The sequence below is a fragment of the Nomascus leucogenys genome, chromosome 4 (assembly GCF_006542625.1).
Source record: "Nomascus leucogenys isolate Asia chromosome 4, Asia_NLE_v1, whole genome shotgun sequence".
NCBI lineage: Eukaryota > Metazoa > Chordata > Mammalia > Primates > Hylobatidae > Nomascus > Nomascus leucogenys.
The window spans coordinates 100,347,216-100,375,178 of record NC_044384.1 but is presented as its reverse complement, the minus strand read 5'-3'; the positions used below and the strand labels follow the sequence as shown (position 1 = coordinate 100,375,178).

The 27,963-nt window shown below is 45.2% G+C and overlaps 1 protein-coding gene across 5 annotated transcripts in view; it reads left to right on the top strand.

The window, feature by feature from the left end:
• DOCK3 (dedicator of cytokinesis 3) overlaps positions 1-27,963 on the top strand; it is a 653,304-nt gene that overhangs the window by 611,836 nt on the left and 13,505 nt on the right. For 4 of the 5 annotated variants that reach the window (XM_030811683.1, XM_030811682.1, XM_030811681.1 and 1 more), the window contains exons 39-49: positions 5,428-5,514; positions 6,861-6,965; positions 12,307-12,448; positions 13,509-13,675; positions 13,829-13,915; positions 14,384-14,563; positions 15,178-15,261; positions 15,383-15,499; positions 17,934-18,055; positions 19,283-19,421; positions 19,938-20,085. In XM_030811683.1, coding sequence (XP_030667543.1) covers positions 5,428-5,514; positions 6,861-6,965; positions 12,307-12,448; positions 13,509-13,675; positions 13,829-13,915; positions 14,384-14,563; positions 15,178-15,261; positions 15,383-15,499; positions 17,934-18,055; positions 19,283-19,421; positions 19,938-20,085 — 1,378 coding nt within the window. The remainder of the gene's footprint in view (positions 1-5,427; positions 5,515-6,860; positions 6,966-12,306; positions 12,449-13,508; positions 13,676-13,828; positions 13,916-14,383; positions 14,564-15,177; positions 15,262-15,382; positions 15,500-17,933; positions 18,056-19,282; positions 19,422-19,937; positions 20,086-27,963) is intronic. The other variant, XM_030811684.1, reaches the window with a different exon arrangement.

The window sequence follows — 27,963 nt, the reverse complement described above, 5'->3', positions numbered from 1 at the left end:
CCTCCAGTGGGATCAAGGCTCATCTGTCTTGCTGGCATCTCTTCCCTAGTTTGTAACCATGCTGCTCCAAAGCACTCACTCCAAGGCCTCTACTCCAGTTATCTTTAGAATGAACGAGGACACAAAGTAGTAGAAGAGAAGTGATTGGATTTCGGAGACTGGTAAGGCATTTTGGACTAGCTTTGCTTTCTGCCTGAAGGAGGGAAACCAAGGGAAAAGATGTAGATGGGGCTCTGAAAAGCCCTTAGACCCACCATTGTTCCAGTACACCCCTCAAAACTGGCACATGCTCTCTGGTGTCTGCCTTAGACAACACAATCTCCCTTGGTCTCATGTTTATGTCCTGGGTACCCAAGAGGATTAGCCATGGCTAATAACATGGCCATAGCCTAGTCCTGGGCCATTATCTCCTGTAGTGAGGTAGTTGACTTACAAACCTGCTACAAGTTGGACTGGGCTCTGGTCCACAGAGAGTCAGCTCTCCCAGGCCAGACAAGGAGAGATGGAAACTCCAAAGAGACAGGATGTGGCAGGGTGAGAGTTGAGAGAAGGAAGGGGTGATGTGAAGATCAGAGTTGGTCCTGCATCTCTAGGTGGAGGAAGCAGGCAGGAGGAGAAGCTGGACAGAGGCTAGCAAACCATCAGGGCTAGACCAGCCACTTCTGTGGGAGTGGGCTTGGGCTCTCCTGCTTGAGGGTTTACCATGGTCCAAACTTATTTGAAGGAATGACTGTTACTTCTAATACGTAATGTGCAAACAGACTGCCAGACTGGTGGCCCATGCTTTTCCCTTCCTTTGCCATTTGATTAGAATGAGCCCTAAGTCAGTACAACTTCTTGTGCTGTCCCTGCGAGGGAGCAACAAGGATATATAAAAGCACATATTAGGCCAGGCAAGGTGGCTCATGCTTGCAATCCCAACACTTTGGGAGGCCAAGGTGGGCGGGTCACTTGAGGTCAGGAGTTCAAGACCAGCCTGGCCAACATGGTGAAACCTCATCTCTACTGAAAATACAAAAATTAGCCAGGTGTGGCGGCACACGCCTGTAGTCCCAGCTATTTGGGTGGCTAAGTCACAAGAATCACTTGAACATGGGAGGCGGAGGTTGCAGTGAGCTGAGATTGCACCACTGCACTCCAGCCTGAGTGACAGAGCAACTCTGTCTCAAAACAAAACAAAACAAAAGCACAAATCTGCAGGAGCTGGTAGAAGTGACTGGATTTCAGACACTGGTAGGGAGTTTTAGAGTTAGCTTTGCCTCCTGCCTGAAGGAGGGAAACCAAGGCAAAAGATGTGGATGGGGATACATTGTGTCTGTAGTGTATTTACTAATTCTGTGCAGAGGCAGCTCTCAAAGCCCTCAAGCCCACCAGTGTTACACCATACTCCTCAAGGTTTGCAGAGTGTCTTAAAATTTTTGGTCCTGGCTCATTCTAATTGTGGTGGAGAGGGTTGCCTTGGAGCATCAGGGTTACAAGCTAGGGCAGAGATGCTGGCAAGATAGATGAGCATTGATCCCAATGGAGGAGAAGACCTGTTTTTTACTGGAAGCTACTGTTAGCAGACAGGGCATCTTTAGCCCCACATACAGCCATTATCATCTAAATGAGCAGTCTCCCATGGATTGGCTCTTGGCAGGCTGGCCAGGAGTCTGTATACAACTCAGCTGTAAACTTAGCTAGCCCTCATGAAGCTGCCAGCCAGGTAGACCCTGTTGTGGGTCTGTTGCTGAAACCTGCCCAAGCAGCACTTGGGGAGGACTGAATATGCCCCCTTGAAAGCTGTGATAATGGGGGTACAAGAGGCTTTCTAGCTCACTGAGGCACAGGCATTATATTAAAGCAAGGAGTCAGGGTCTATTTAAAATTCTGTTTGGCTGGGCATGGTGGCTCATGCCTGTAATTTCAACACTTTTGAGAGGCCAACGTGGTAGGATGGCCTGAGACTACGAGTTTGAGACCAGCCGAGGTAACATAGCGAGACCCCATCTCTATAAAATATTTTAAAAACTAGCCAGGCATGGTGGCACACACCTAGCCCCACCTGTAGTCCTAGCTACTCAGGAGGTTGAGGCAAGAGAATCTCTTGAGCCCAAGTGTTCAAGGTTGCAGTGAACTATGATCATGCCAGTGCATTCTAGCCTGGGTGACAGAGCAAGACCTTGTTTCTAAAACAAACAAACAACAAAAAAACACATAACAACAACAACAACAACAAAAACCTCTGGTTTGTTTTCATCTTTTTAATTGGTCCTGCGGTTTCAATCCATATGGTGTTAATTTCTTTGAAGGATAGAAAAATGTACTCTTTTGAGACACACAACCCCAAATGAAACAATGTTTTCCTTCTCCCTGATGCTATTTCAAAGAGTATTCTTACAAATATAATACTTATGTTTAATGATTTATGCTGAAATATTTACTGGTGAAATTATATCTGAGATTTGTTTCAAATACTATGGGAAGGAATAAGTGAATAGGGTATGAATAATACAAGATTGGCTGTGAGTTGGTCATTGTTGAAGCCGGATGATGGATAGGGGTTTATTCTTCTAGTCTCTCTACTTTTCTATATGCTTAAATTTCCTATAATAAAACATTTTTATTAGTATGGAGAAGTTGGGGAGCCCAGGTAAAATATCAAGTAAACCAGTGACCCTCAATCTAACCAAAAGATAGATAGATAGATAGATAGATAGATAGATAGATAGATAGATAGATATTTTAATTATACTTTAAGTTCTAGGGTACATGTGCACAATGTGCAGGTTTGTTACATATGTATACTGTGCCATGTTGGTGTGCTGCACCCGTTAACTCGTCATTTACATTAGGTATATCTCCTAATGCTATCCCTCCCCCCTCCCACCACCCCACGACAGGCCCTGGTGTATGATGTTCCCCACCCTGTGTCCAAGTGTTCTCATTGTTCAGTTCCCACCTATGAGTAAGAACATGCAGTGTTTGGTTTTCTGTCCTTGCAATAGTTTGCTCAGAATGATGGATTCCAGCTTCATCCATATCCCTACAAAGGACATGGACTCATCCTTTTTTATGGCTGCATAGTATTCCATGGTGTATATGTGCCACATTTTCTTAATCCAGTCTATCATTGATGGACATTTGGGTTGGTTCCAAGTCTTTGCTATTGTGAATAGTGCCGCAATAAACATACATGTGCATGTGTGTTTAGAGCAGCATGATTTATAATCTTTTGGGTATATACCCAGTAATGAGATCGCTGGGTCAAATGGTATTTCTAGTTCTAGATCCTTGAGGAATCTCCACACTGTCTTCCACAATGGTGGAACTAGTTTACAGTTCCACCAACAGTGTAAAAGTGTTCCTATTTCTCCACAACTTCTCCAGCACCTGTTGTTTTCCTGACTTTTTAATGATGGCCATTCTAACTGGTGTGAGATGGTATCTCATTGTGGTTTTGATTTGCATTTCTCTGATGGCCAGTGATGATGAGCATTTTTTCATGTGTCTGTTGGCTGAATAAATGTCTTCTTTTGAGAAGTGTCTTTTCATATCCTTTGCCCACTTTTTGATGGGGTTGTTTGATTTTTTTCTTGTAAATTTGCTTAAGTTCTTTGTAGATTCTGGATATTAGCCCTTTGTCAGATGGGTAGATTGTAAAAATATTCTCCCATTCTGTAGGTTGCCTGTTCACTCTGATGGTAGTTTCTTTTGCTGTGCAGAAGCTCTTTAGTTTAATTAGATCCCATTTGTCAATTTTGGCTTTTGTTGCCATTGCTTTTGGTGTTTTAGTCATGAAGTCCTTGCCTATGCCTATGTCCTGAATGGTATTGCCTAGGTTTTCTTCTAGGGTTTTTATGGTTTTAGGTCTAACATCTAAGTCTTTAATCCATCTTGAATTAATTTTTGTACAAGATGTAAGGAAGGGATCCAGTTTCAGCTTTCTACATATGGCTAGCCAGTTTTCCGAGCACCATTTATTAAATAGGGAATCCTTTGCCCATTGCTTGTTTTTGTCAGGTTTGTCAAAGATCAGATGGTTGTAGATGTGTGGTATTATTTCTGAGGACTCTGTTCTGTTCCATTGGTCCATATTTCTGTTTTGGTACTGGTACCATGCTGTTTTGGTCATTGTAGCCTTGTAGTATAGTTTGAAGTCAGGTAGTGTGATGCCTCCATCTTTGTTCTTTTTGCTTAGGATTGTCTTGGCAATGTGGGCTCTTTTTTGGTTCCATATGAGCTTTAAAGTAGTTTTTTCCAACTCTGTGAAGAAAGTTATTGGTAGCTTGATGGGAATGGCATTGAATCTATAAATTACCTTGGGCAGTATGGCCATTTTCACAATATTGGTTCTTCCTATCCATGAGCATGGAATGTTCTTCCATTTGTTTGTGTCCTCTTTTACTTCGTTGAGCAGTGGTTTGTAGTTCTCCTTGAAGAGGTCCTTCACATCCCTTGTAAGCTGGATTTCTAGGTATTTTATTCTCTTTGAAGCAATTGTGAATGGGAGTTTACTCATGATTTGGCTCTCTGTTTGTCTGTTATTGGTGTATAGGAATCCTTGTGATTTTTGCACAATGATTTTGTATCCTGAGACTTTGCTGAAGTTGCTTATCAGCTTAAGGAGATTTTGGGCTGAGACAATGGGGTTTTCTAGATATACAATCATGTCATCTGCAAACACGGACAATTTGACTTCCAAAGAGGTATATATTTTTTTTAAAGGAGGAAATGGATAATATCACCTCTTAATGAAGGCCACTGCAGCCTTCTCTCAGGCTGTTGCATGGGCATGTTGCTGTAACAGGAGCCATACCACAGAAAGCCTGGAATCTAACTAGGCAAGGATCATGTGAAGCCTAATTTAAGGTCAATTAGTTCCATAAAGGAAATTGTCAGGCCTACTGCCAAGTCCTTGAGTAAGCATTTTCTTCTTGGTTTCCATACTTGCTTCTGAGCTTAAACGATCTTAATCTAAAAATTAGTGTTTCATTATCTCATCAAATAAATCTTTATTGAGTACCTGATACATTCCTGGCATTGTTCTAGTCTCTGAGAACAAAATAAACAGGGTCCCTGCCCTCATTCTGTTTATCATCTGATTGAGACTAATACAACAAAAAAGTAAGTAATTTTTTTAAATTAAGATAACTTCATAGTAACAGAACAGAAATGGACAAGGAAGTGCCTATTCTTGACAAAGTAGTCAGGAGAGGCCTCTTGGAGGTGGAGACATTTGAGCAGAGACCTAAAAACTATGCTTGAGCTAGAAAGCCACACGGCTGTGTCATGCCCCCCAAATTGGTTTTGAGGCATATGTTCTTTGTGACACATGAGTTGGAGCTGGCGGGAGACCTTTTGTTGTGTGTCTTCTGATGTGTTTAATGTGGGCTTAGGCTATTCTGAGGATGAGATGCTGAAGCCCTATTTCTATTTCTGACACAGAGCTGGGAGTTTGGGATCCCACTATGCAGGGAGCTGGCGTGTCAGTACGAGAGCCTCTATGATTACCAGAGCCTCAGCTGGATTCGGGTGAGCTGTGCCCCTCCCCCAGCCCCAGCCCTGACTGGCATCAGTTTCTAAATGAGTGTTCTTTATGGGCCCAGCCCTTGGTTTAGTGCTGTGGACAATACAAGAGAAACAAAAGCCAAGACTCCTGCCCTCAGGACACTTGCAGTCTGACTACGAAACTAAAAATAACACCTGACAAATAATTGTATGATTTAGACCCCAAGAGCCACTGGTGCTCAGAGAAGGGAGAAGTGGCATAGGCAGGATAGGATGGTGGTTTCAAGGAGGTGGCAGCTCAACTTCACAGAGAAGCTTTTCCTGGAATGGTTTTGTTTATGGATGCTTCATCCAAAATCTTTTTACGAGCTTTCCCCACTTTGCTTATGGTCACTTTTAAGCATGTTGTACTTGCTGCCTTCTTTGATGCAGAATATTAAAAAACTAAATCAAATGCCCGATGGGCTTTGAGGGTCTGCACCAAATTTTTCCTGGTTGCTAGTGCTGGGTTCTGAATCATAATGGCTGCTGATTTCATCAGCAAAAAAGAGGCTAGCAGTCTCAACTCACCCTTTCTGCACCCTCATCCTTGGGCTAACTCTCCTGTTCTATGATCCAGATTGGTGTTTGGGCATGTTCCTCTAGCAGTGGCTTCTTAACCAGTTCTGGCAGGCTGGCTTGATTGAATGCATTAGAGCTATCTTCCCAATCAAAGTTGCAGTGAGTTTTTTTCTGAATGTGAAGCTAGGTCAGCCACAAGTAAAAAAGTTACAGACCTTGGAATGCTAGACATCATGGATATTAGTTAGCTTTTCAAGTTTAAAATATCTTAACTTGGAGTGAGTACCAGTGCTGTTGGCATCTGAGCCTTCCTCACTACAGTTGTTAACGTCTTTAGTCAGATGATAGATGAACAAGAGTTGGACTGATGCAAAATGGTGGTGAGAATTGCTAGTAGCCAGCTACAAGCAACCTAGTCAGAGGTTAACTGGTATAGTGAGTATTGGTCAAAACCAGAAATCCCCAGGCAGAAAATGTCCATGTTAAAAGTGTGCCTCCCAAGTACAGTAAGCCCAGATCTCTATAGGGCTGAGTCCATTCCCTAGGAAGGACATTCACAGCAGCTGCACAGGGCTGCAGTGGGCAGGCCTGTCCCCATCCCACCATCAGACAGTGGTGATGGAGGACTCTCTTTTCCATGATGAAACGCCCTGGAGAGAGGCTGGTCATGTCTAGAGGCTCACTTACTTCTTGTCTAGATTGAGTTGCCATGATCCCTTTCCAGAAGACACTGTCCAGTTGGGCCTGGGAGAACTTGCTTTGGATACCAGCAGCAGTCAAGCCAACCTGAAGACCTTTCTCATTCACAGAAAATGGAGGCCAGCTACTATGACAACATTATGGAGCAGCAACGCCTGGAGCCTGAGTTCTTTCGGGTCGGCTTCTATGGCAGGAAGTTTCCTTTCTTTCTTCGGGTGAGTCCATTCAGATGGCCACAAGAACTTATATATTTTACACGTAATTCACTTAAAACCTGTATTCTTTTCTTCCCCTTTTTGCCTTTTCTACTGAATACTTCTTTACAGAGGATAGACCAGTTAACAACAGGCATTTGGTTTTATTTGACTGGACTGGCTGCCAACTTCAGACTCTGTTTTAGTCTGCTCTGTTATTCTGTAGCTACCAGGAATGTGTGAGGGTGGCTTTCTTACCAAATCAATGGAGTTTCTTCAGGAAGTGACCAGGGTCTAAGAGTGTCCCATAGGTGCCTTTCAACTTCTGCCTCCAGTGCCTGGAACCTCCATTGTGACTCTTCTCAGCCATATAGGGCACTAGTAAAGCCCTGACCTTAACAGTAGACTGGCCTCTTAGGTTTGTCATCTAAGATGATGGTTTTTCCTCCTGGCTGCACTGTAGCCTGTGCAGCCAGGATGGAGAACTGTTGGTATGAGAGAACCTGAAGAACACAGCATGTGGCTCCTAGGATCCTGAGGGAGCTGCCAAGCACTGGGTTTGGCTGTAGAAAGCCTCTTCTAGGCAGCCAGTCCTCTGACCCAGGATGACAACAGCCTTTTCTCCCTACCATTCCCTGGCAGGCTGAACTGGAATATAAAAAGAGTGGAAAGGATGACTGAGCATAGATCTACTGACACCAGTGGTGATTTTCTTATTTATTCAGCACAACTCAGAGGCTCCAGGAGTAGTCAACATACACTATAGGCTGAATCCCATAGAGATGTGTTCTCAGATTATCTAAATGAAGCTGCCTTGATGTGTGGGCCCTGGAGCAGTTGAGACCTAATCTAATCACCCCCAGTTCCAATATCTTTAACTAAAGTTCACTGTCCACAAGTCTCAGCAAGTAGCTGGGAAAATTCCCTTTGATATGTTTGGGATCCTGTCTTCTTGGAGAAATTGGGTTAGCCAATGAGCAATAACAAGCTTGTTATCACATCAAGGGTCAACCGGGCTTAATATCTCCTTTAAAAAAAGCTAGTCTGCTAGCGGCAGAGTCCAGGCTAACCACATGGCAGAAGTAAGGCAGGTCAACTTGCACTTTTCTTGGGCAGTAATCATTCTAGGCTAGAAGGAAAAACGATCTGTGTGAGCACTGGCAATATGACAGGGACAGCAAGCTCACTGCCTAATTGTGATCCCCAGGAAGGCTCTAACTCTATTCCACAGGAGTATTTCTAGTAGCAGAATGGGAATGAGTAGAGAGACATTTTTTTTTTTTTTTTGAGACAGAGTTTCACTCTTATTGCCCAGGCTGGAGTACAATGGCACGATCTTGGCTCACCGCAACCTCTGCCTCCCAGGTTCAAGCGAGTCTCCTGCCTCAGCCTTCCCAAGTAGCTGGGATTACAGGCATGCGCCACCACGCCTGGCTAATTTTGTATTTTTAGTAGAGACGGGGTTTCTCCGTGTTGGTCAGACTGATCTCGAACTCCCGACCTCATGTGATCTGCCCGCCTCGGCCTTCCAAAGTGCTGGGATTACAGGCATGAGCCACTGCGCCCAGCCAGGAATGAGTAGAGAGACTTTCTTAAGAGGACTGGGCCTCCTTCATCTCTAGTGACCATCCAGCCCAGGCATTTCAGAAGTGGCATATTTGCTAGCCCCATCAGTATAGATCATATAAGAAAAATGGAAGTGGTGGAAATCAGCAAAAGAAGTAGAAGCAATTGTACAAGAATTAGAAACCAAAAGCATTTTCAGAAAGTCCTTTGACAAACTAATGATTCTGGTCTTGTAACTTGCCTTTTTCTCATTTTATCTTTGCAAATTATGCTTTCTTATCATTTTCTTCTTCCTGTATAGATCCACAATTTGTACATCAAAAATGAAATTTCACTGTAAAACATCATTATTTTGGATATTACAGAATCAGGCCCTGGTGTCCCCTGTTTCTGTTCTGCCAAGCAGGAATGCTCCATCATAGTCCAACCTGTTTCCCACCCTTTCATGCTCATGTCACAGGACACATTAGTGTCGCAGGGTTGTTGGAGCTTTCTGTCAGGTAGGACCTGGCATAAAACCTGCATCTAAGCCATCCACATCATGCTCACAAGTAACAGTCCAAATGTTCAAATGTGGTTTCAAAGACCCTGGTAATGGAGGAAGAATAACAAGGGGTGTTAGGAAATATCACCCATCAATCCATTCCCATCTCCACACAAGGTGCAATCTCAAGGAGAGGTATGATGCATGTATAATTCATGCATACAAATTTCCTCAGCCAACCTACGTGCTACCTTCCCTTATTTCAGCTGCTCAGTTCATCTGTGGCAGAATAATAAGCCCCAGTGGAGGTAGCTCTTTGCCTTGCAGATGGTGAGAACCAGGTACAAAGCAGTGGTGGCCAGATCTGTCTTTTGTGGGGATGCTGGGGCTCTTGCCCAAGTGAATATGAAACCAACAGTCAGCCTCAAGGTCAACACTGTGTGTGTTCTTCCTGCTGGGCCTTCCCCAGAAGGCTAGGCTACTCTCCTACCATCCCTGAATGCACAGGCCATCTATTACTTTAGCTCTGTCAGCTTGGTTTCTCTGGGCCATCTGCCTGCCTCGCCTCACAAATGTGATTTTCTATTAATCTGCAAAGCGTCAGGAAAACATCCAACCCTCCCTTCTTGAGGGAATTTATATTTCTCATCATTTGACCCATGAACAGACGTTGGTGAGGTTGTACATATGAATGATATGAAAAGTCTAGTTCTTCACAAGTACTTTCTTTGTCAATTTTATTTATCAAGCAAAAGATGTAGAAATATCTCTGTCCTTTAACTACTGGTCTGTTCCACTGGAGAGGCCAGCCTGCTCCTCCTGACCTTAACTTCCCTTCTAGCGTTAATCAGAATCAGAATCCCTTCCATTCTGATTCATCCAGACACATGGCCCAGGCTGGGCACAGTGGCTCATGCATGTAATCCCAGCACTTTGGAAGGCTGAGGGGGGTGGATCACCTGAGGTCAGGAGCTCAAGACCAGCCTGGCCAACATGGTGAAACCCCATCTCTGCTAAAAATACAAAAATTAGCCAGGCATGTTGCCAGATACCTGTAATCCCAGTTACTTGAGAGGCTGAAGTGGGAGAATCACTTGAACCTGGGAGGCATAGATTGCAGTGAGCCCAGATTGTACCACTGCACTCCAGCCTGGGCAAGAGAGTGAGACTCTATCTCAAAAAAACAAAAAAACAATACAGACACATGGCCCAGCCTTAGCCAAGTTCTCCCATAGTGAGAGAGAAAGTAAAAATGAGACAGAAATCCTATTTCAAGAAGGTCAGGGTCTTCCAAGGCCTGCCCTGTGATTAACCCTGTCCCAGGAAGCATATGGCTGGCCCTATGACGCCTCTCTCTCTCTTTCTTCCTTTGAAGACATGCCAAGAGGGGCTGGCAGTGCCTGATACCATTTTGTTGAAATGGGTCTGGCTAGGGAGTTGGGTGGGACTGTATCACCAGTGGGTTTCAGGGGAACTTTCTCCAGCCACCCACTCATGACCAGCTATGACATAGGCAGAGCAAGCATAGTTGGGGGTGTCTTGTCCACAAAGAGAAAAACTGAGATATAACCCAAACTAAATGTGACATAACAGAAAGTTTTAAGAAATCTGTACTTAGAATGATATTTATTTATTCTGCTGTCATGTTTGCAAAGGAATTTGCTGCCAAAGGGTTATTAATGCAATAAACAGTTACTGAATACCTACTGGGCACTGGGCAACATTAGACTGTTTCTCCCAACTAATAAAAGTGATCCTTCAGGATATGAACAGACACTTCTCAAAAGAAGACATTTATGCAGCCAACAGACACATGAAAAAATGCTCATCATCACTGGCCATCAGAGAAATGCAAATCAAAACCACAATGAGATACCATCTCACACCAGTTAGAATGGCGATCATTAAAAAGTCAGGAAACAACAGGTGCTGGAGAGGATGTGGAGAAATAGGAACACTTTTACACTGTTGGTGGGACTGTAAACTAGTTCAACCATTGTGGAAGTCAGTGTGGCGATTCCTCAGGGATCTAGAACTAGAAATACCATTTGACCCAGCCATCCCATTACTGGGTATATACCCAAAGGATTATAAATCATGCTGCTATAAAGACACATGCACGCGTATGTTTATTGCGGCACTATTCACAATAGCAAAGACTTGGAACCAACCCAAATGTCTAAAAACGATAGACTGGATTAAGAAAATGTGGCACATATACACCATGGAATACTATGCAGCCATAAAAAATGATGAGTTCATGTCCTTTGTAGGGACATGGATGGAACTGGAAACCATCATTCTCAGCAAACTATTGCAAGGACAAAAAACCAAACACCACATGTTCTCACTCATAGGTGGGAATTGAACAATGAGAACACGTGGACACAGGAAGGGGAACATCACACATTGGGGACTGTTGCGGGGTGGGGGGAGGGGGGAGGGATAGCATTAGGAGATATGCCTAATGCTAAATGACGAGTTAACAGGTGCAGCACACCAACATGGCACATGTATACATATGTAACAAACCTGCACATTGTGCACATGTACCCTAAAACTTAAAAGTATAATAATAATAAAAAGTAATAATAAAAAAATTTAAAAAAGTGATCCTTCAGAACCACACACTTGATCACCGCCCCCCCCCATTTAAAATTATTTGGTGGCACCCACAGCAATCACTCCTTGGTAACATTGGAGTCAGGGTCAGGGTCTTCCAAGGCCTGCCCAGTGATTAACCCTGTCCTGGGAAGCATATGGCTGGCCCTGTGACGCCTCTTTCTTCCTTTGAACACATGCCAAGAGGGGCTGGCAGTGCCCCCTCTGCCCAACTGCTTCTACCAGTTCTCTACACAGACACCTTCTTTCCAGCTCCGCCTTTTCCTGTCTTGATTGTTGTTGCCCTGGTTGTCACGGTACCCACATAGATTGCCCTTCTCCACTCATACCATACCATACCAGCCTGACCTAGGTGGACCTTTCAGGACATTTTTTAAACATAGCTTTTTCTAAAATCCCATCTCCCACCTTGCTCTCTTTCCTGCGTAAGGTTTTTCTCCTTCTTCCAAGCTTCTTGCAGCCTGTATCCTTCCCTTGGGGCTGCCACACCACAGTGTAATTCTCGCTTTGTTTTTCTTCTGCCTCCTTGATTGTCTGGGGATTGAGTGCAATGTCCTGTGCCTGACCCAGGGCCTGATATAGAGAAGGCTCTTAAGATATGTTTGTGCTATATGTAGCTACTGACTCCAGGGTGGAGGTGGGGGGCTACAAGCAAAGCATACATAGAGTGTGCTCTTCTGTTTATGGCAGAACAAAGAATACGTGTGCCGTGGCCATGACTACGAGAGGCTGGAGGCCTTCCAGCAGAGGATGCTCAGCGAGTTTCCGCAGGCTGTCGCCATGCAGCACCCCAACCATCCTGATGATGCCATCCTACAGTGCGATGCCCAGTGTATCTTTTGATACTGGGTGGAAGGAGGAGGGCAGGGGCCCTGGGAGGTGAGGTCCACCCAGTCAGCTGCCCCTCTACCACATTGCCAACCACACAGGTTAGATATCCCATAGTCCTAAACCTGAGTGTGTCCTCATTGCTTAGCACACGCTTAGCAAGGCACTAATGTCTCAAAGAGGAAGCAGTGGCGCGCCCTTAGCAGTGGGTGGTCTAGTCACCAGTGGGGCTTCAGGAGGGCCTTTATCCTCAGGCTGGCTGCTTCCAACAGCTTAATCCTCACCCTGCCCTATGAGGAGTCTGCCCAGGCAGCCAGGAGCAATCATTACAGAGTGACTTGGGGTCCTATCAGGGCTCTTGTCACAGGGATACCACCTGTGCTGTGCCCTGCTCCACTCCCATGTGTACTATTATTGTCCCTTGTCTTCATCAGGCGGACTGGGCCAGGGCCCAAGGATGTGTGGAGCAGGAGAAGATGGGGAGTTCCTTTGGTTTGGTGGCACTTGGAAGTCTGAATGGAAACACTGCCCTTCCCCTCACCTTTCACACACAGCTTCCTTGGGGACCACATGACAGTTGCCATGACTATGGCAAGCTTGTTTCAGAGAAGGGAGGGCAAGTGGACTCTTACCTGCTTTTTTTCCACAAAGATTTCAAACAGTATTTTATTTAAAAGTTGTTCTTCAGTAAATATGCTTTACCTATAGAGGTGAAGCCCAGACCCTTGCAGCCTTCTCTCACTCCCGTGGGGTGGATGCCTGCATTCCCCTCTTTCCCTTTGTTTCTTAAAGGGGCACCAGAGAACACTTGGCTGTTGACATCTCACCTTGGCTGAGTGCTCATGAAACTCAACTACTAGAGCAGGGAGAGGGAGAGAGCAGATAGAGATTTACCTAACTGTGCTTGGGTCTGATCTGCCCCTAGAGATGCCACTGCCTCCCCCACTGGGCTGTCAGTAAGGAGCAGGGGCTATGGTGCACTTCCCCCTTTGAGGAGATAACAGGGGTCAGCCTCTCAGGTCCAGCTCTGGCAAGTCTGTGTTTCTCCTTCACTTCCTGCCCAGACTTGCAGATCTATGCAGTGACGCCCATTCCAGATTATGTGGATGTTCTGCAGATGGATAGGGTACCAGATCGCGTCAAGAGCTTCTATCGCGTCAACAATGTGAGGAAGTTCCGGTACGACAGGCCTTTTCACAAAGGCCCCAAGGACAAGGAGAATGAATTCAAGGTGAACAAATCTAGGAAAACAGGGGCAGTACACACAGCAAGTCCAGGGACAAGCTCAACTTTCTTAGGAACTCACCACTGTTTTATCCCTCAGGGAGGCAGGGTGTGGCAAAACTTGCCTAACTGCCCACACCTGCCTGTTCCCTCCCTACAGAGCCTGTGGATTGAACGTACCACACTGACCCTGACCCACAGCTTGCCTGGCATCTCTCGGTGGTTTGAAGTGGAGAGGAGGGAACTGGTGAGACATGTCTCAGATGAAGCTGAGCTTCACAACTGCTCCATCAGCCCCAGCTCTGGGGGCCCTTCTCTAAGGACTAAAGAAAAAGAGAGCGTCGGCCACCTGCCTGGCCAAGGCTCCCACAGGTCAACCCTGTGCTAGGATCTTTGTGTACCTTCTCTTATCTAATCCATACAACACCCCTGAGCAGCAGGTATTTTCAACCTCCTACTTTACATATGAGAAAACTATTCTCTGAGATTCAAGAAACCAGAGTGCTCTGATTTCAGAACTAGTGTTCTTCACTATTTGCTGTACTTCCAAGTGCCTATAAATCAGACAACAGAAGTGGAAAGGGTCCAGGGAGTCTCAAGTTCACAGGAACAAGGAAGGGGAATCAATACCACAGATCTTAGACCCCAGATCTCAGGAAGATGATGAGGGGTTATCATCATTTTTGAGATGACTCTGTGTGCTGTGTGCCCCTAGGTGGAGGTGAGCCCTCTGGAGAATGCCATCCAAGTGGTTGAGAATAAGAACCAGGAGCTACGCTCCCTGATCAGCCAATATCAACACAAGCAGGTGCATGGCAATATCAACCTGCTAAGCATGTGCCTGAATGGTGTTATTGATGCAGCTGTCAATGGAGGCATTGCACGCTATCAGGAGGTAAGCTGTGGCCACAGGCCAAAACCATGCAGGCAGCCTGGCTGGGAAGGCGGCTCACAGGCTTCTCTTTTCAAGATTATAGTCTCCTTAGGTAGCCTTCCCTACATGCCCTCCCTTGGCATGGTCCTGGAATGAGGCCGTAAGCTCCCTATCACTCCCTGTTTCTTTGGCACAGTTCTCTGGTAGGGGCTTTTCTTCATTTTTATTCTCTGAACTCTGAGATGGGTAATCTGTAATCCTGATTATGGGAGGATGTTAAGTGCCCTCCAAGAGGAGCCTTGGAGCCCAGCCCATCAGGAGAAGTGAGTCGTAGGCTGGATAAGAGGCTAGCCCCTACTCCCAGTCCACCAGTCCTGCCTGCCCTACCTAGGCCATCCAGGCTCCATGAGGGACTGGGGTCAGCATCCAAACTTAGATGGCTTGGCCACGTTCAATCCTTCTCAGACAAAAAAACACACCTCTAACTGCCAGAAGTTCAAACAGGCCAGACTGGTGTACTATGAGGAAACAGCCTGGCTGCTTTTTAGGTGGCATTAGTGGACTCAAGTCTCCTGGGCTCCATTTAAGTAGTAGTCTTGGGAAGAGTCTTCCTGACTTGGCCTTTCCTTTCACAGGCCTTCTTTGATAAAGATTACATCAACAAGCACCCAGGAGATGCTGAGAAGATCACCCAGCTCAAGGAGCTTATGCAGGAGCAGGTATGTCTTAGAGAGCTTGGGGACCAGCAGCCAGGTGAGAAAAGCCATGCACTACAAGATGGCTTCAGTTCTCAGGGGCTGCTCATGGTTCACAGAGTGGCCTTGTTTGTGACTCTGATAGGTTCATGTCCTTGGAGTTGGGCTAGCAGTTCATGAGAAGTTTGTGCACCCAGAAATGCGGCCTCTGCATAAGAAGCTAATTGATCAGTTCCAGATGATGCGGGCCAGTCTCTACCATGTAAGTTGATCCCTGTCCTGCCCCTGCTGCAGTAGAACCAGGTGTCACTTCCTCCAGACCTACACCACAAACCAAAGGAAAATAGGAGGGAGGGAGCCTGGGCGGGGGCCGGATGGGGGAGAGAGGCTGTCCTCCCTACAGAGGGACAGGGGGCAGGGATGGATGCTATATCCAGGGGAAGGATGCTGAGGATCCTCTCACTCACTCACTCCCAAAGGAGGAGCCAGATTCAAGGGCAGGGAACATTTTTCAGGGCACTGTGCTAGTAAACAGGTTTTCATATGTGAAGGAAAACAGCTGAAGTATATGGCCCACATGTAGGGATCTTTTTGGAGATGTTTTTCATCCCAAGAACGTAAAGAGATAGGCATGGCCTGAGCCAGCCTTCTCTCCCCATCTCCCTCCTCCTCCTCTCTCCCTGTCCTTCTTCATTCTTTCTCCTCCCTCTAATCGTTCTCTTTTCCCTCTTTTTACTCTTCCTCCCAACTCCCTTTTCTCCCTCTTTCCCTCCCTCCCTCTTCTTCCCAACTTCCTCTATCATGTGTGGTGATCCAGGCTCACATCTGAGATAGCCTAGGATGAGCAGTACTTTCATGCTAGCAGTTCTTAAAGGAGTCAGGCAGGTCCTGGGGCTGGACCAGGCTCCTGAAAGTCTCCCTAACTCTGGCCCAGCTCTTCAGCCTCCACAGTAGGGTTTGGTCCAAGGACTTAAACACACAAACAGGACTTATATTCTAGGACCACTATTCCTTGGCAAGGTCTTAGAGGAAATGCTGACTGGCTGAGGATAGAGCCCCCTATTCACATACCCAAACCTCATTTTCAACTGTGGGGCTGACTCCAAATGTTTTCTAGAGATCCCTTCCTGCTAAACAGGCTGGCTCCCAGATCTTAAGGGATATGAGCCTAATTACCTGCTGCTACCTGGCACCCAAGCCAAGTTCTCTTCTCATCACCCAGGACCACTGGATAGAAGTGGCAGGGAGACAAGAAGTAGAGCTGTTCGATGCTGCACGAGGTTGTCGTGAGCAAAAAATTCCCCCTCTAGGGATAACCATGGCCACAGTAGCCCTGAGGGAGGTTGAACTACTTAAACTCAGTGGGCCTGACCCATTTGGGGTGGACCTGCTTTGTTCTTGGATGCTGTAGGTTCTGGTCATCTCCGTCCCTCCAGGCTCCCAGTGCAGGTGTCAGCTTGTGTGGACAAGTATGGACAGCATGAAAAGAGAAAAAGAAGCTTGTTGTAGTTTGAGAGGTAGGGGCACATTTTCCAGAGGAAAGCCTGGAGATCCTGAAATTTATCCCTCTATTAGGATTCTCCCATGGTATTTCAAGGTGAAATATGCAGAGAAGCTCTTTTACATCTCCGCCTTAAAATTGGAGTGTCCATTTAGTTAAGAACCTGGGCAGTATCGCTGAGTCTGGTGGGTATTCATTCCACTACCTCTCATTCCAGGGTCTCCTGCCTGTTTGACTGGTCTCTGCTGTGTGCAAACTTCCCCATCACAGCAGGTGACCCAAGCAGGCTGGACCCTGGCCATTGGGGAGGTTCTCTGCCATGTGGGTTGCAGCAAAAAGCACAAAACACTTTCCTATATATATATCACATTCTTCCATGTGCACACATATCCTTTCTCCAGCTACAGAAATACATTTTAGCCCTCTGTATGCTTTGGAAGAAGCGGGTGGAAAACCCGGTGCTTCTTCACACCAAGCTCAGAAATATCCCCAGTGGACTTAGGGCCCGTGTTCACTACAGATTTTGAAGGACTTGAGGAAACCTTAACAGTTGTTTCCTCTGAGTTGCACACAGGGACACAAACAAACATGCTGTCACCCAGTAGGGTTTGAGATCAGAAGTGTCTGCCCAGAAATCTACATACTTAATATGAATTAATTAAGCTTAAATAGAGCTGTACTATTTTTCAGTTACATACATCAGGATTTTATGTTCTGTCTCCCTGTAGACTGTGTCACAGTCAACCCAGGTCACTAAGAGCTTGGCCATTTAGCAGTCTAATAAAACCCGACACCAATCCTTATGTAATTGGTGCCCACCGATTGACAACTAATAATAAGCTCTTCCTCTCCTTCTTCCCAGATCTTGTTCTACTTATTCTGTAGCGAGAAAACCTGTTAACACACTCCTATGAGCTCAGACCAGCTTCAGTTCATTCCAGATGTGCTTCTCTTACTGTGGAGTCAACCTGGGGCCTCGCACATGGCCTTTGGTCTAGGTTCCAGTGCAGTTAGGAGGGTGTTTTGGTCGTGAAGGGGGCATTGCCCAAAGGAAGTCAGCAGTTCAGGTTCAGCCAACCATATGATTCTTTTTTGTTTCTTTTACATTTTTGATCACCAGTCAGTTATTCCCTCACATCCCTTAGTTACTTATTTATTCTTTACTCTCTATGAAGGGGCATTCATTTCTCAACAGGAGTTTCCAGGTTTGGATAAGCTAAGTCCTGCATGTTCAGGCACCAGCACCCCACGGGGTAATGTTCTGACATCCCATAGCCCCATGAGTCCGGAGAGCATCAAGATGACCCACCGGCACAGGTATGGCCTTAGGGCTGGGGAGGGTTCCCTCTGGAGAGGTGAGTCTAAATTGTCAAGGGTCAGAGGAAAGAGTCCTTGTGTATACTCATATTCCCTCTTACCCACACACACAGCAAACACTTATGTGGCTCTTGCCATAGGACCCAAACCCTGCATTCAATCAGTCACTATCCTGGGTAAGAAAAGTGTATACGTGATACTGTGGGAACATGGAGGAGGGGGCATTTGGGGTAAGTCTTGAAGGATAAGTAGATGTTTTCTAGGGGTTAGGAGGGTGATAGGGCAAGATCTATGCAAATTGACTGACACATGCAGAAGCCTCAGGATATGAACAAGCCAGCCTGGTCAGCACTCTGAGTAGAGCCAAGTGGCTGGAGTGCAGGATTCCAGGGCATGGACAGGGAATAGGACCAGCTCTGAATGGGCCTTGTTCATGCAGGCCTTTGGACTTGATCCCAAGGAGAATGAGGATCACCAAGTCCGTTTTAAGGAAGAAACAGCATAGTGATGTGAACATCAAAGACTGGTTTGCCGGGGCTCAACTGAGAATACTGAAAGCCTCTAGGCCAGGAAGGCCAGGTTGGAGGAGGAGACTAGTGAGAGGACCCTCTCACTTAGGCTTGTTTTCCAGTGTGAGCAGCAACTCAGCACAGAGTGGGCACTTAGTAAATAAGGAACAAATGAATGAGAAGCTTTCCTGGTATTGCTAGAGGAGAGCTGTTGACAAGCCTTTTGGCCACAGATGTGGAAGGAGGCCCGCAGATAGTTCACAGCCAGCTATTTTGGTAGCTTCCCACACTAGGAAGAAGCCTCTGACCAAGAAGCAGATCCCATCATGGTGTGGGGGGCTGGAGGGGTTAGGCACTGACCCAGACTAATACCCCATAGAAAGGGGGACCTGAGATCTTTGACCTGATTTGGTATATCTCTTACTCCTCCTGAGAAACTGCTAATGTCATTAAACTGAGTGGCCATAAGCCATGTAGCTGTAGGTAGAGGCTTGTCCAGTGTACCACACCATTGTCTCTCCCAGACCAAGGGCTCCTGAGTAGCAGGGTACAGCTCAGGACTGCTCCAGGCCTCAGATGGGTATGAGCATTGGCTATGGAACCATCCAAACTGGTGGTAGCTGAAACCAGGGATGACTGTTCCACACATTCCGCTCTACTCTCCCGCTGCCACCTGCCATGGGCCTGACTCCTCCCTATTTCCCACTCTTGCTCACAGCCCCATGAACTTGATGGGCACAGGCCGCCATTCATCATCCTCTCTCTCCTCACATGCGTCTAGTGAAGCAGGAAACATGGTGATGCTGGGCGACGGCTCCATGGGCGATGCTCCCGAGGACCTGTACCACCACATGCAGGTACAGAGCTGTCCAGGGAGAGTGGGCCAGGGCACCATGCCTACAGAACTCACCTTGCTGTTGCAGTGTCTGGCAGCCCTGCCTAATTATCTAGCTCCTGAATTCAGAACACCCCTCACCAGAGCTAGAAAGCCGCCGTTCCTCCACACACCATCCTAAGTCTCGGTTCCCAGGCCTTATTTCCCAAGAAGAAAATCCAGCTTCAGTCCTGGTTGCTTTAAGAGATCCCATGGGAAAGATCCTCTGCAAGATTGCCCCCTTGCCTGGCATTCCTGTTGGCTTAGTCCTGCTCCCTCCATGGTCACCGTAATATGGCCAGCCCAACAACTTTGTTCCATATGGGTGGTGTGGGTGGCCCCTAGTTGCCCAGCCATTAGCCTGGCCTCCATCAGGGCTCAGGGTATAGCATAAGGCACTGGGGCAGAGCACCTCAGGGCATGAAAAAGCAAACTCTGTGCCAGCCCTAAAGTCCCAGCCATTCAGACCTCTATCCTGCTGATTTTTCTCCCTTTGCAGCTCGCGTATCCCAATCCCAGGTACCAGGGCTCAGTCACCAACGTCTCTGTTCTGTCCTCGTCCCAGGCAAGCCCTTCTTCCTCCAGCCTGAGTTCCACTCACTCAGCACCATCCCAGATGATTACCTCTGCCCCTTCCAGTGCCCGAGGTAAGGATGGCAGGGTGCTACTTGCAGAATGGAGAAGAGAAGGTCTTCATGAACCCCACTTGGCTTCCTCTCATCTGTGGCTGTGTCTTTGAGCAGCCTTGACTTAGAGAATACTCATTTGTGCTTTTACCACTAAGGACTCGAGAGTTCCTGCCTCCAGGCCTCTTCCCTGGCTGGCTTTAGACTCCGCTCTGAGCAGTGGCTGCCACTGTGCAGCCATTGCATTTCTACCTCAGTCACAGGACACACAGCTTAGAAGAAAGCTCACTTCTTTCCCATTGAAAGTTTTGCTAGAACAAAGATCAAAGTCAAGGCAAAAGTGAGTCTTTTGTCTTGAGGAATCAGGCATGATGACAAAGTATGAAAAGTAAATTGGGAGACTAAAATTAACCCTGGAAAATGTTATTCTAAAACAGTAACAGCAACCAAAAAATTTTTCTTCAGTTGGGAAAGGCTTTCTCAGGAGAGATGGTTCTGTAAAAACCTATTTACCTTGCCAATTATTACTTGATTTCTTGTTCAGTTGAATAAATATTGTTCTTTGAGAGGCAGCATCTTTTTCACATTCTAATCCTGGTTCCCAAGTGAAAGTTGATTCTGTCCTTGTAGACAGAAACATTTGCAATGGAATGGAAATTAGCTGTGGTACATAGGATCGAGTGCTTCCCAGGGTTGGCTTTGCAGGGTAGTGACAGTGGTCTGAGCTTGCCAGCCAGTCACTTGCTCTTGCTTCCAGGCTTCAGAAGGAGGGAGTCTCTTTGTTCTTCTCATTATTATGGAACCAAAGAAAAATATCACAAATTTATTTATTTATTTTTATTATTATACTTTAAGTTCTATGGTACATGTGCACAACGTGCAGGTTTGTTACTATGTATACATGTGCCATGTTGGTGTGCTGCACCTGTTAACTCGTCATTTACATTAGGTATATCTGCTAATGCTATCCCTCCCCCCTCCCCCCACCCCACAACAGGCCCCAGTGTGTGATGTTCCCCACCCTGTGTCCAAGTGTTCTCATTGTTCAATTCTCACCTATGACTGAGAACATGCAGGGTTTGGTTTTCTGTCCTTGCGATAGTTTGCTCAGAATGATGGATTCCAGCTTCATCCATATCCCTACAAAGGACATGAACTCATCATTTTTTATGGCAGCATAGTATTCCATGGTGTATATGTGCCACATTTTCTTAATCCAGTCTATCATTGATGGACATTTGGGTTAGTTCCAAGTCTTTGCTATTGTGAATAGTGCCACAATAAACATACATGTGCATGTGTGTTTAGAGCAGCATGATTTATAATCCTTTGGGTATATGTCCAGTAATGGGATGGCTGGGGCAAATGGTATTTCTAGTTCTAGATCCTTGAGGAATTGCCACACCGTCTTCCACAATGGTTGAACTAGTTTACAGTCCCACCAACAGTGTAAAAGTGTTCCTATTTCTCCACATCCTCTCCAGCACCTGTTGTTTCCTGACTTTTTAATGATGGCCATTCTAACTGGTGTGAGATGGTATCTCATTGTGGTTTTGATTTGCATTTCTCTGATGGCCAGTGATGATAAGCATTTTTTCATGTGTCTGTTGGCTGCATAAATGTCTTCTTTTGAGAAGTGTCTTTTCATATCCTTTGCCCACTTTTTGATGGGGTTGTTTGATTTTTTTCTTGTAAATTTGTTTAACTTCTTTGTAGATTCTGGATACTAGCCTTTTGTCAGATGGGTAGATTGTAAAAATATTCTCCCATTCTGTAGGTTGCCTGTTCACTCTGATGGTAGTTTCTTTTGCTGTGCAGAAGCTCTTTAGTTTAGATCCCATTTGTCAATTTTGGCTTTTGTTGCCATTGCTTTTGGTGTTTTAGTCATGAAGTGCTTGCCCATGCCTATGTCCTGAATGGTATTGCCTAGGTTTTCTTCTAGGGTTTTTGTGGTTTTAGGTCTAACATTTAAGTCTTTAATCCATCTTGAATTAATTTTTGTACAAGGTGTAAGGAAGGGATCCAGTTTCAGCTTTCTACATATGGCTAGCCAGTTTTCCCAGCACCATTTATTAAATAGGGAATCCTTTCCCCATTGCTTGTTTTTGTCAGGTTTGTCAAAGATCACATGGTTGTAGATGTGTGCTATTATTTCCGAGGGCTCTATTCTGTTCCATTGGTCTATATCTCTGTTTTTGTACCAGTACCATGCTGTTTTGGTTACTGTAGCCTTGTAGTATAGTTTGAAGCCAGATAGTATGATGCCTCCAGCTTTGTTCTTTTTGCTTAGGATTGTCTTGGCAATGCGGGCTCTTTTTTGGTTCCATATGAACTTTAAAGTAGTTTTTTTCCAATTCTGTGAAGAAAGTCATTGGTAGCTTGATGGAGATGGCATTGAATGTATAAATTACCTTGGCCGTATGGCCATTTTCACAATACTGATTCTTCCTATCCATGAGCATGGAATGTTCCTCCATTTGTTTGTGTCCTCTTTTATTTCATTGAGCAGTGGTTTGTAGTTCTCCTTGAAGAGGTCCTTCACATCCCTTATTAGTTGGATTCCTAGGTATTTTACTCTCTTTGAAGCAATCGTGAATGGGAGTTCACTCCTGATTTGGCTGTTTGTCTGTTATTGGTGTATAGGAATGCTTGTGATTTTTGCACATTGATTTTTTATCCTGAGACTTTGCTGAAGTTGCTTATTAGCTTAAGGAGATTTGGGGCTGAGACAATGGGGTTTTCTAAATATACAATCATGTCATCTGCAAACAGAGACAATTTGACTTCCTCTTTTCCTAATTGAATATCCTTTATTTCTTTCTCTTGCCTGATTGCCCTGGCCAGAACTTCCAACACTATGTTGAATAGGAGTAGTGAGAGAGGGCATCCCTGTCCTGTGCCAGTGTTCAAAGGGAATGCTTCCAGTTTTTGCCCATTCAGTATGATATTGGCTGTGTCATAAGTAGCTCTTATTACTTCGAGATATGTCCCATCAATACCTAGTTTATTGAGAGTTTTTAGCCTGAAGGGCTGTTGAATTTTGTCAAAGGCCTTTTCTGCATCTATTGAGATAGTCATGTGGTTTTTGTCTTTGGTTCTGTTTATATGATGGATTACGTTTATTGATTTGTGTATGTTGAACCAGCCTTGCATCCCAGGGATGAAGCTCACTTGATTGTGGTGGATAAGCTTTTTGATGTGCTGCTGGATTCAGTTTGCCAGTATTTTATTGAGGATTTTTGCATCGATGTTCATCAGGGATATTGGTCTAAAATTCTCTTTTTTTGTTGTGTCTCTGCCAGGCTTTGGTATCAGGATGATGTTGGCCTCATAAAATGAATTAGGGAGGATTCCCTCTTTTTCTTTTGATTGGAATTGTTTCAGAAGGAATGGTACCAGCTCCTCTTTGTACCTCTGGTAGAATTCGGCTGTGAATCCGTCTGGTCCTGGACTTTTTTTGGTTGGTAGGCTATTAATTATTGCCTCAATTCCAGAACCTGTTATTGGTCTGTTGAGGGATTCAACTTCTTCCTGGTTTAGTCTTGGGAGGGTGTATGTGTCCAGGAATTTATCCATTTCTTCTAGATTTTCTAGTTTATTTGCACAGAGGTGTTTATAGTATTCTCTGATGGTAGTTTGTATTTCTGTGGGATTGGTGGTGATATCCCCTTTATCATTTTTTATTGCATCTATTTGATTCTTCTCTCTTTTCTTCTTTATTAGTCTTGCTAGCGGTCCATCAATTTTATCTTTTCAAAAAAAAACCAGCTCCTGGATTCACTGATTTTTTTGAAGGGTTTTTTGTGTCTCTATCTCCTTCAGTTCTTCTCTGATCTTAGTTATTTCTTGCCTTCTGCTAGCTTTTGAATGTGTTTGCTCTTGCCTCTCTAGTTCTTTTAATTGTGATGTTAGGGTGTCAATTTTAGATCTTTCCTGCTTTCTCTTGTGGGTATTTAGTGCTATAAATTTCCCTCTACACATGGCTTTAAATGTGTCCCAGAGATTCTGGTATGTTGTGTCTTTGTTCTCATTGGTTTCAAAGAATATCTTTATTTCTGCCTTAATTTCGTTATGTACCCAGTAGTCATTCAGGAGCAGGTTGTTCAGTTTCCATGTAGTTGAGCGGTTTTGAGTGAGTTTCTTAATCCTGAGTTCTAGTTTGATTGCACTGTGGTCTGAGAAACCGTTTGTTATAATTTCTGTTATTTTACATTTGCTGAGGAGTGCTTTACTTCCAACTATGTGGTCAATTTTGGAATGGGTGTGGTGTGCTGAGAAGAATGTATATTCTGTTGATTTGGGGTGGAGAGTTCTGTAGATGTCTATTAGGTCCGTTTGGTGCAGAGCTGAGTTCAATTCCTGGATATCTTTGTTAACTTTCTGTCTCATTGATCTGTCTAGTATTAACAGTGGGGTGTTAAAGTCTCCCATTGTTATTGTGTGGGAGTCTAAGTCTATTTGTAGGTCTCTAAGGACTTGCTTTATGAATCTAGGTGCTCCTGTATTGGGTGCATATACATTTAGGATAGTTAGCTCTTCTTGTCGAATTGATCTCTTTACCATTATGTAATGGCCTTCTTTATCTCTTTTCATCTTTGTTGGTTTAAAGTCTGTTTTATCAGAGACTAGGATTGCAACCCCTGCTTTTTTTTTTTTTGTTTTCCATTTGCTTGGTAGATCTTCCTCCATCCCTTTATTTTGAGCCTCTGTGTGTCTCTGCACGTGAGATGGGTCTCCTGAATACAGCACACTGATGGGTCTTGACTCTTTATCCAATTTGCCAGTCTGTGTCTTTTAATTGGAGCATTTAGCCCATTTACATTTAAGGTTAATATTGTTATGTGTGAATTTGATCCTGTCATTATGATGTTAGCTGGTTATTTTGCTCGTTAGTTGATGCAGTTTCTTCCTAGCATTGATGGTCTTTACAATTTGGCATGTTTTTGCGGTGGCTGGTACCAGTTGTTCCTTTCCGTGTTTAGTGCTTCCTTCAGGAGCTCTTGTAAGGTAGGCCTGGTGGTGACAAAATCTCTCAGCATTTGTTTGTCTGTAAAGGATTTTATTTCTCCTTCACTTATGAAGCTTAGTTTGGCTTCTGAGTTGAAAATTCTTTTCTTTAAGAATGTTGAATATTGGCCCCCACTCTTTTCTGTCTTGTAGAGTTTCTGCTAAGAGATCTGCTGTTAGTCTGATGGGCTTCCCTTTGTGGGTAACTCAACCTTTCTCTCTGCGGCCCTTAACATTTTTTCCTTCATTTCAACTTTGGTGAATCTGACAATTATGTGTCTTGGAGTTGCTCTTCTCGAGGAATATCTTTGTGGTGTTCTCTATATTTCCTGAATTTGAATGTTGGCCTGCCTCGATAGGTTGGGGAAGTTCTCCTAGAAAATATCCTGAAGAGTGTTTTCCAATTTGGTTCCATTCTCCCCATCATGAATAGGAACAGAACCAGTCTGCAGCTCCCAGCGTGAGTGATGCAGAAGACAGGTGATTTCTGCATTTCCGACTGAGGTACCGGGTTCATCTCACAGGGGCTTGTCAGACACTTGGTGCAGCCCATGGAGCAGGGTGGGGCATCGCCTCACCCAGGAAGTGCAAGGGGTGGGGGAGTTACCTTTCCTAGCAAAGGGAAGCCATGACAGACGGTACCTGGAAAATCAGGACACTACCACCCTAATACTGCAGTTTTCCAATGGCCTTAGCAAAGGGCACACCAGGAGATTATATCCTGTGCCTGACTCAGGGGATCCCACGCCCACGGAGCCTCTCTCACTGCTAGCACAGCAGTCTGAGATCGAACTGCAAGGAGGCAGTGAGGCTGCGGGAGGGGCATCCGCCATTGCTGAGGCTCGAGTAGGTAAACAAAGCAGCTGGGAAGCTCGAACTGGGTGGAGCCCACTGCAGCTCAAGGAGGCCTGCCTGCCTCTGTAGACTCCACCTCTAGGGGCAGGGCATAGCTGAACAAAAGGCAGCAGAAACTTCTGCAGACTTAAACGTCCCTGTCTGACAGCTTTGAAGAGAGTAGTGGTTCTCCCAGCATGGAGTTTAAGATCTGAGAACGGACAGACTGCCTCCTCAAGTGGGTCCCTGACCCCCCAGGAGCCTAACTGGGAGGCACCTCCCAGTAGGGGGCGACTGACACCTCATATGGCAGGGTGCCCCTCTGAGACAAAGCTTCCAGAGTGAAGGATCAGACAGCAACATTTGTTGTTCTGCAGCCTCCACTGGTGATACCCAGGCAAACAGGGTCTGGAGTGGACCTCCATCAAACTCCAACAGACCTGCAGCTGAGGGTCCTGACTGTTAGAAGGAAAACTAACAAACAGAAAGGACAGCCACACAAAAACCCCATCTGTACGTCATCATCATCAAAGACCAAAGGTAGATAAAACCACAAAGATGGGGAGAAACCAAAGCAGAAAAGCTGAAAATTCTAAAAATCAGAGCACTTCTTCTCCAAAGGAACGCAGCTCATCGCCAGCAATGGAACAAAGCTGGATGGAGAATGACTTTGACAAGCTGAGAGAAGAAGGCTTCAGACGATCGGTAATAACAAACTTCTCCAAGCTAAAGGAGGATGTTTGAACCCATTGCAAAGAAGCTAAAAACCTTGAAAAAAGAGTAGATGAATGGCTAACTAGAATAAACAGTGTAGAGAAGACCTTAAATGACCTGATGGAGCTGAAAACCATGGCATGAGAATGACGTGACGCATGCACAAGCTTCAGTAGCTGATTCGATCAACTGGAAGAAAGGGTATCAGTGATTGAAGATCAAATGAATGAAATGAAGCGAAAAGAGTTTAGAGAAAAAAGAGTAAAAATAAATGAACAAAGCCTCCAAGAAATATGGGACTATGTGAAAATCTACGTCTGATTGATGTAATAGCACAAATGTATGACATGGGAAGTCATTAAGAAAAGAAGCTCTCCAAAGCACACAAACCCATGAAGCCCACAGTAGGAGTGATGGAGAGAAGCCCACAGTAGGAGTGATGGCTATATGGCACAGTGAAAAGATGCAGTGACCACCTGGGAAAAGCCTTGGCAGATTGTAGAGGGAAGTGGAGTAAGGTTGCAGCAGGCACAGTCAGACTTCACCTGAAGTATTCAGACCAAGCCCTCATTTCCAGGGCAAGGGAATTAAGGCCACCTAGCCAGTTCATGGCCAAGCTAAGTTTGGTGCACAGATCTTTACACTCACCAGCCCTCACTCTCATGCCCATTCCACTGCCCATATTTCCTCCCTAGCATGGACTCTGAGGTCAGAAAAGGGGAGCCAGCATTTGAAAGCAGACATTTCTAGTACTAAATAGGACAAATGAACCAAAAGATTGGTGCATGCTGAAGATTTTCAGTATGCGAAGGCTGCAGACATAGAGAAGGAGCAGTGATATGTGTTATCAAGAAGGCATACTGAAAGACGGCCTTGGGAATAAAAAGAACCCCTGAGCCATGAATGCCACAGTTGAGGTTGGCATTTATAGTGTCTTCAGGTAAATAGTCCTGAATAGAGCTGCAGAAACAGATTATGTAATCCCTTCTGGTTTTGTTTTTTTCCCTAACCTAAAGCGTCTCTAAGATATGTTCTGACATATCTAAGACTTTATCTGGTATTCTTGCTGAGGACAGAGCTCTGAATCATGATGATTGATAAACATGGAAGGCAACCAAGGATGGACATTTGAACTCAATTGCACTCTGAACATTCCTCTAGGCTGTTCCAGATACTTAGTGTCCTGAAAAGAAGAAAGAGGAGGAATAAGCAGGCCCTGCTATTGGGGACCTCACAGGCTGGTGGTTACCACCTTTTCCTTCCAGCTGTTGACTGATTTATTCACTTATCAAGCTTTTACTGAATGCTCAGTGAGGAACCTGCATGGCTCTTGCCACTGTGTCA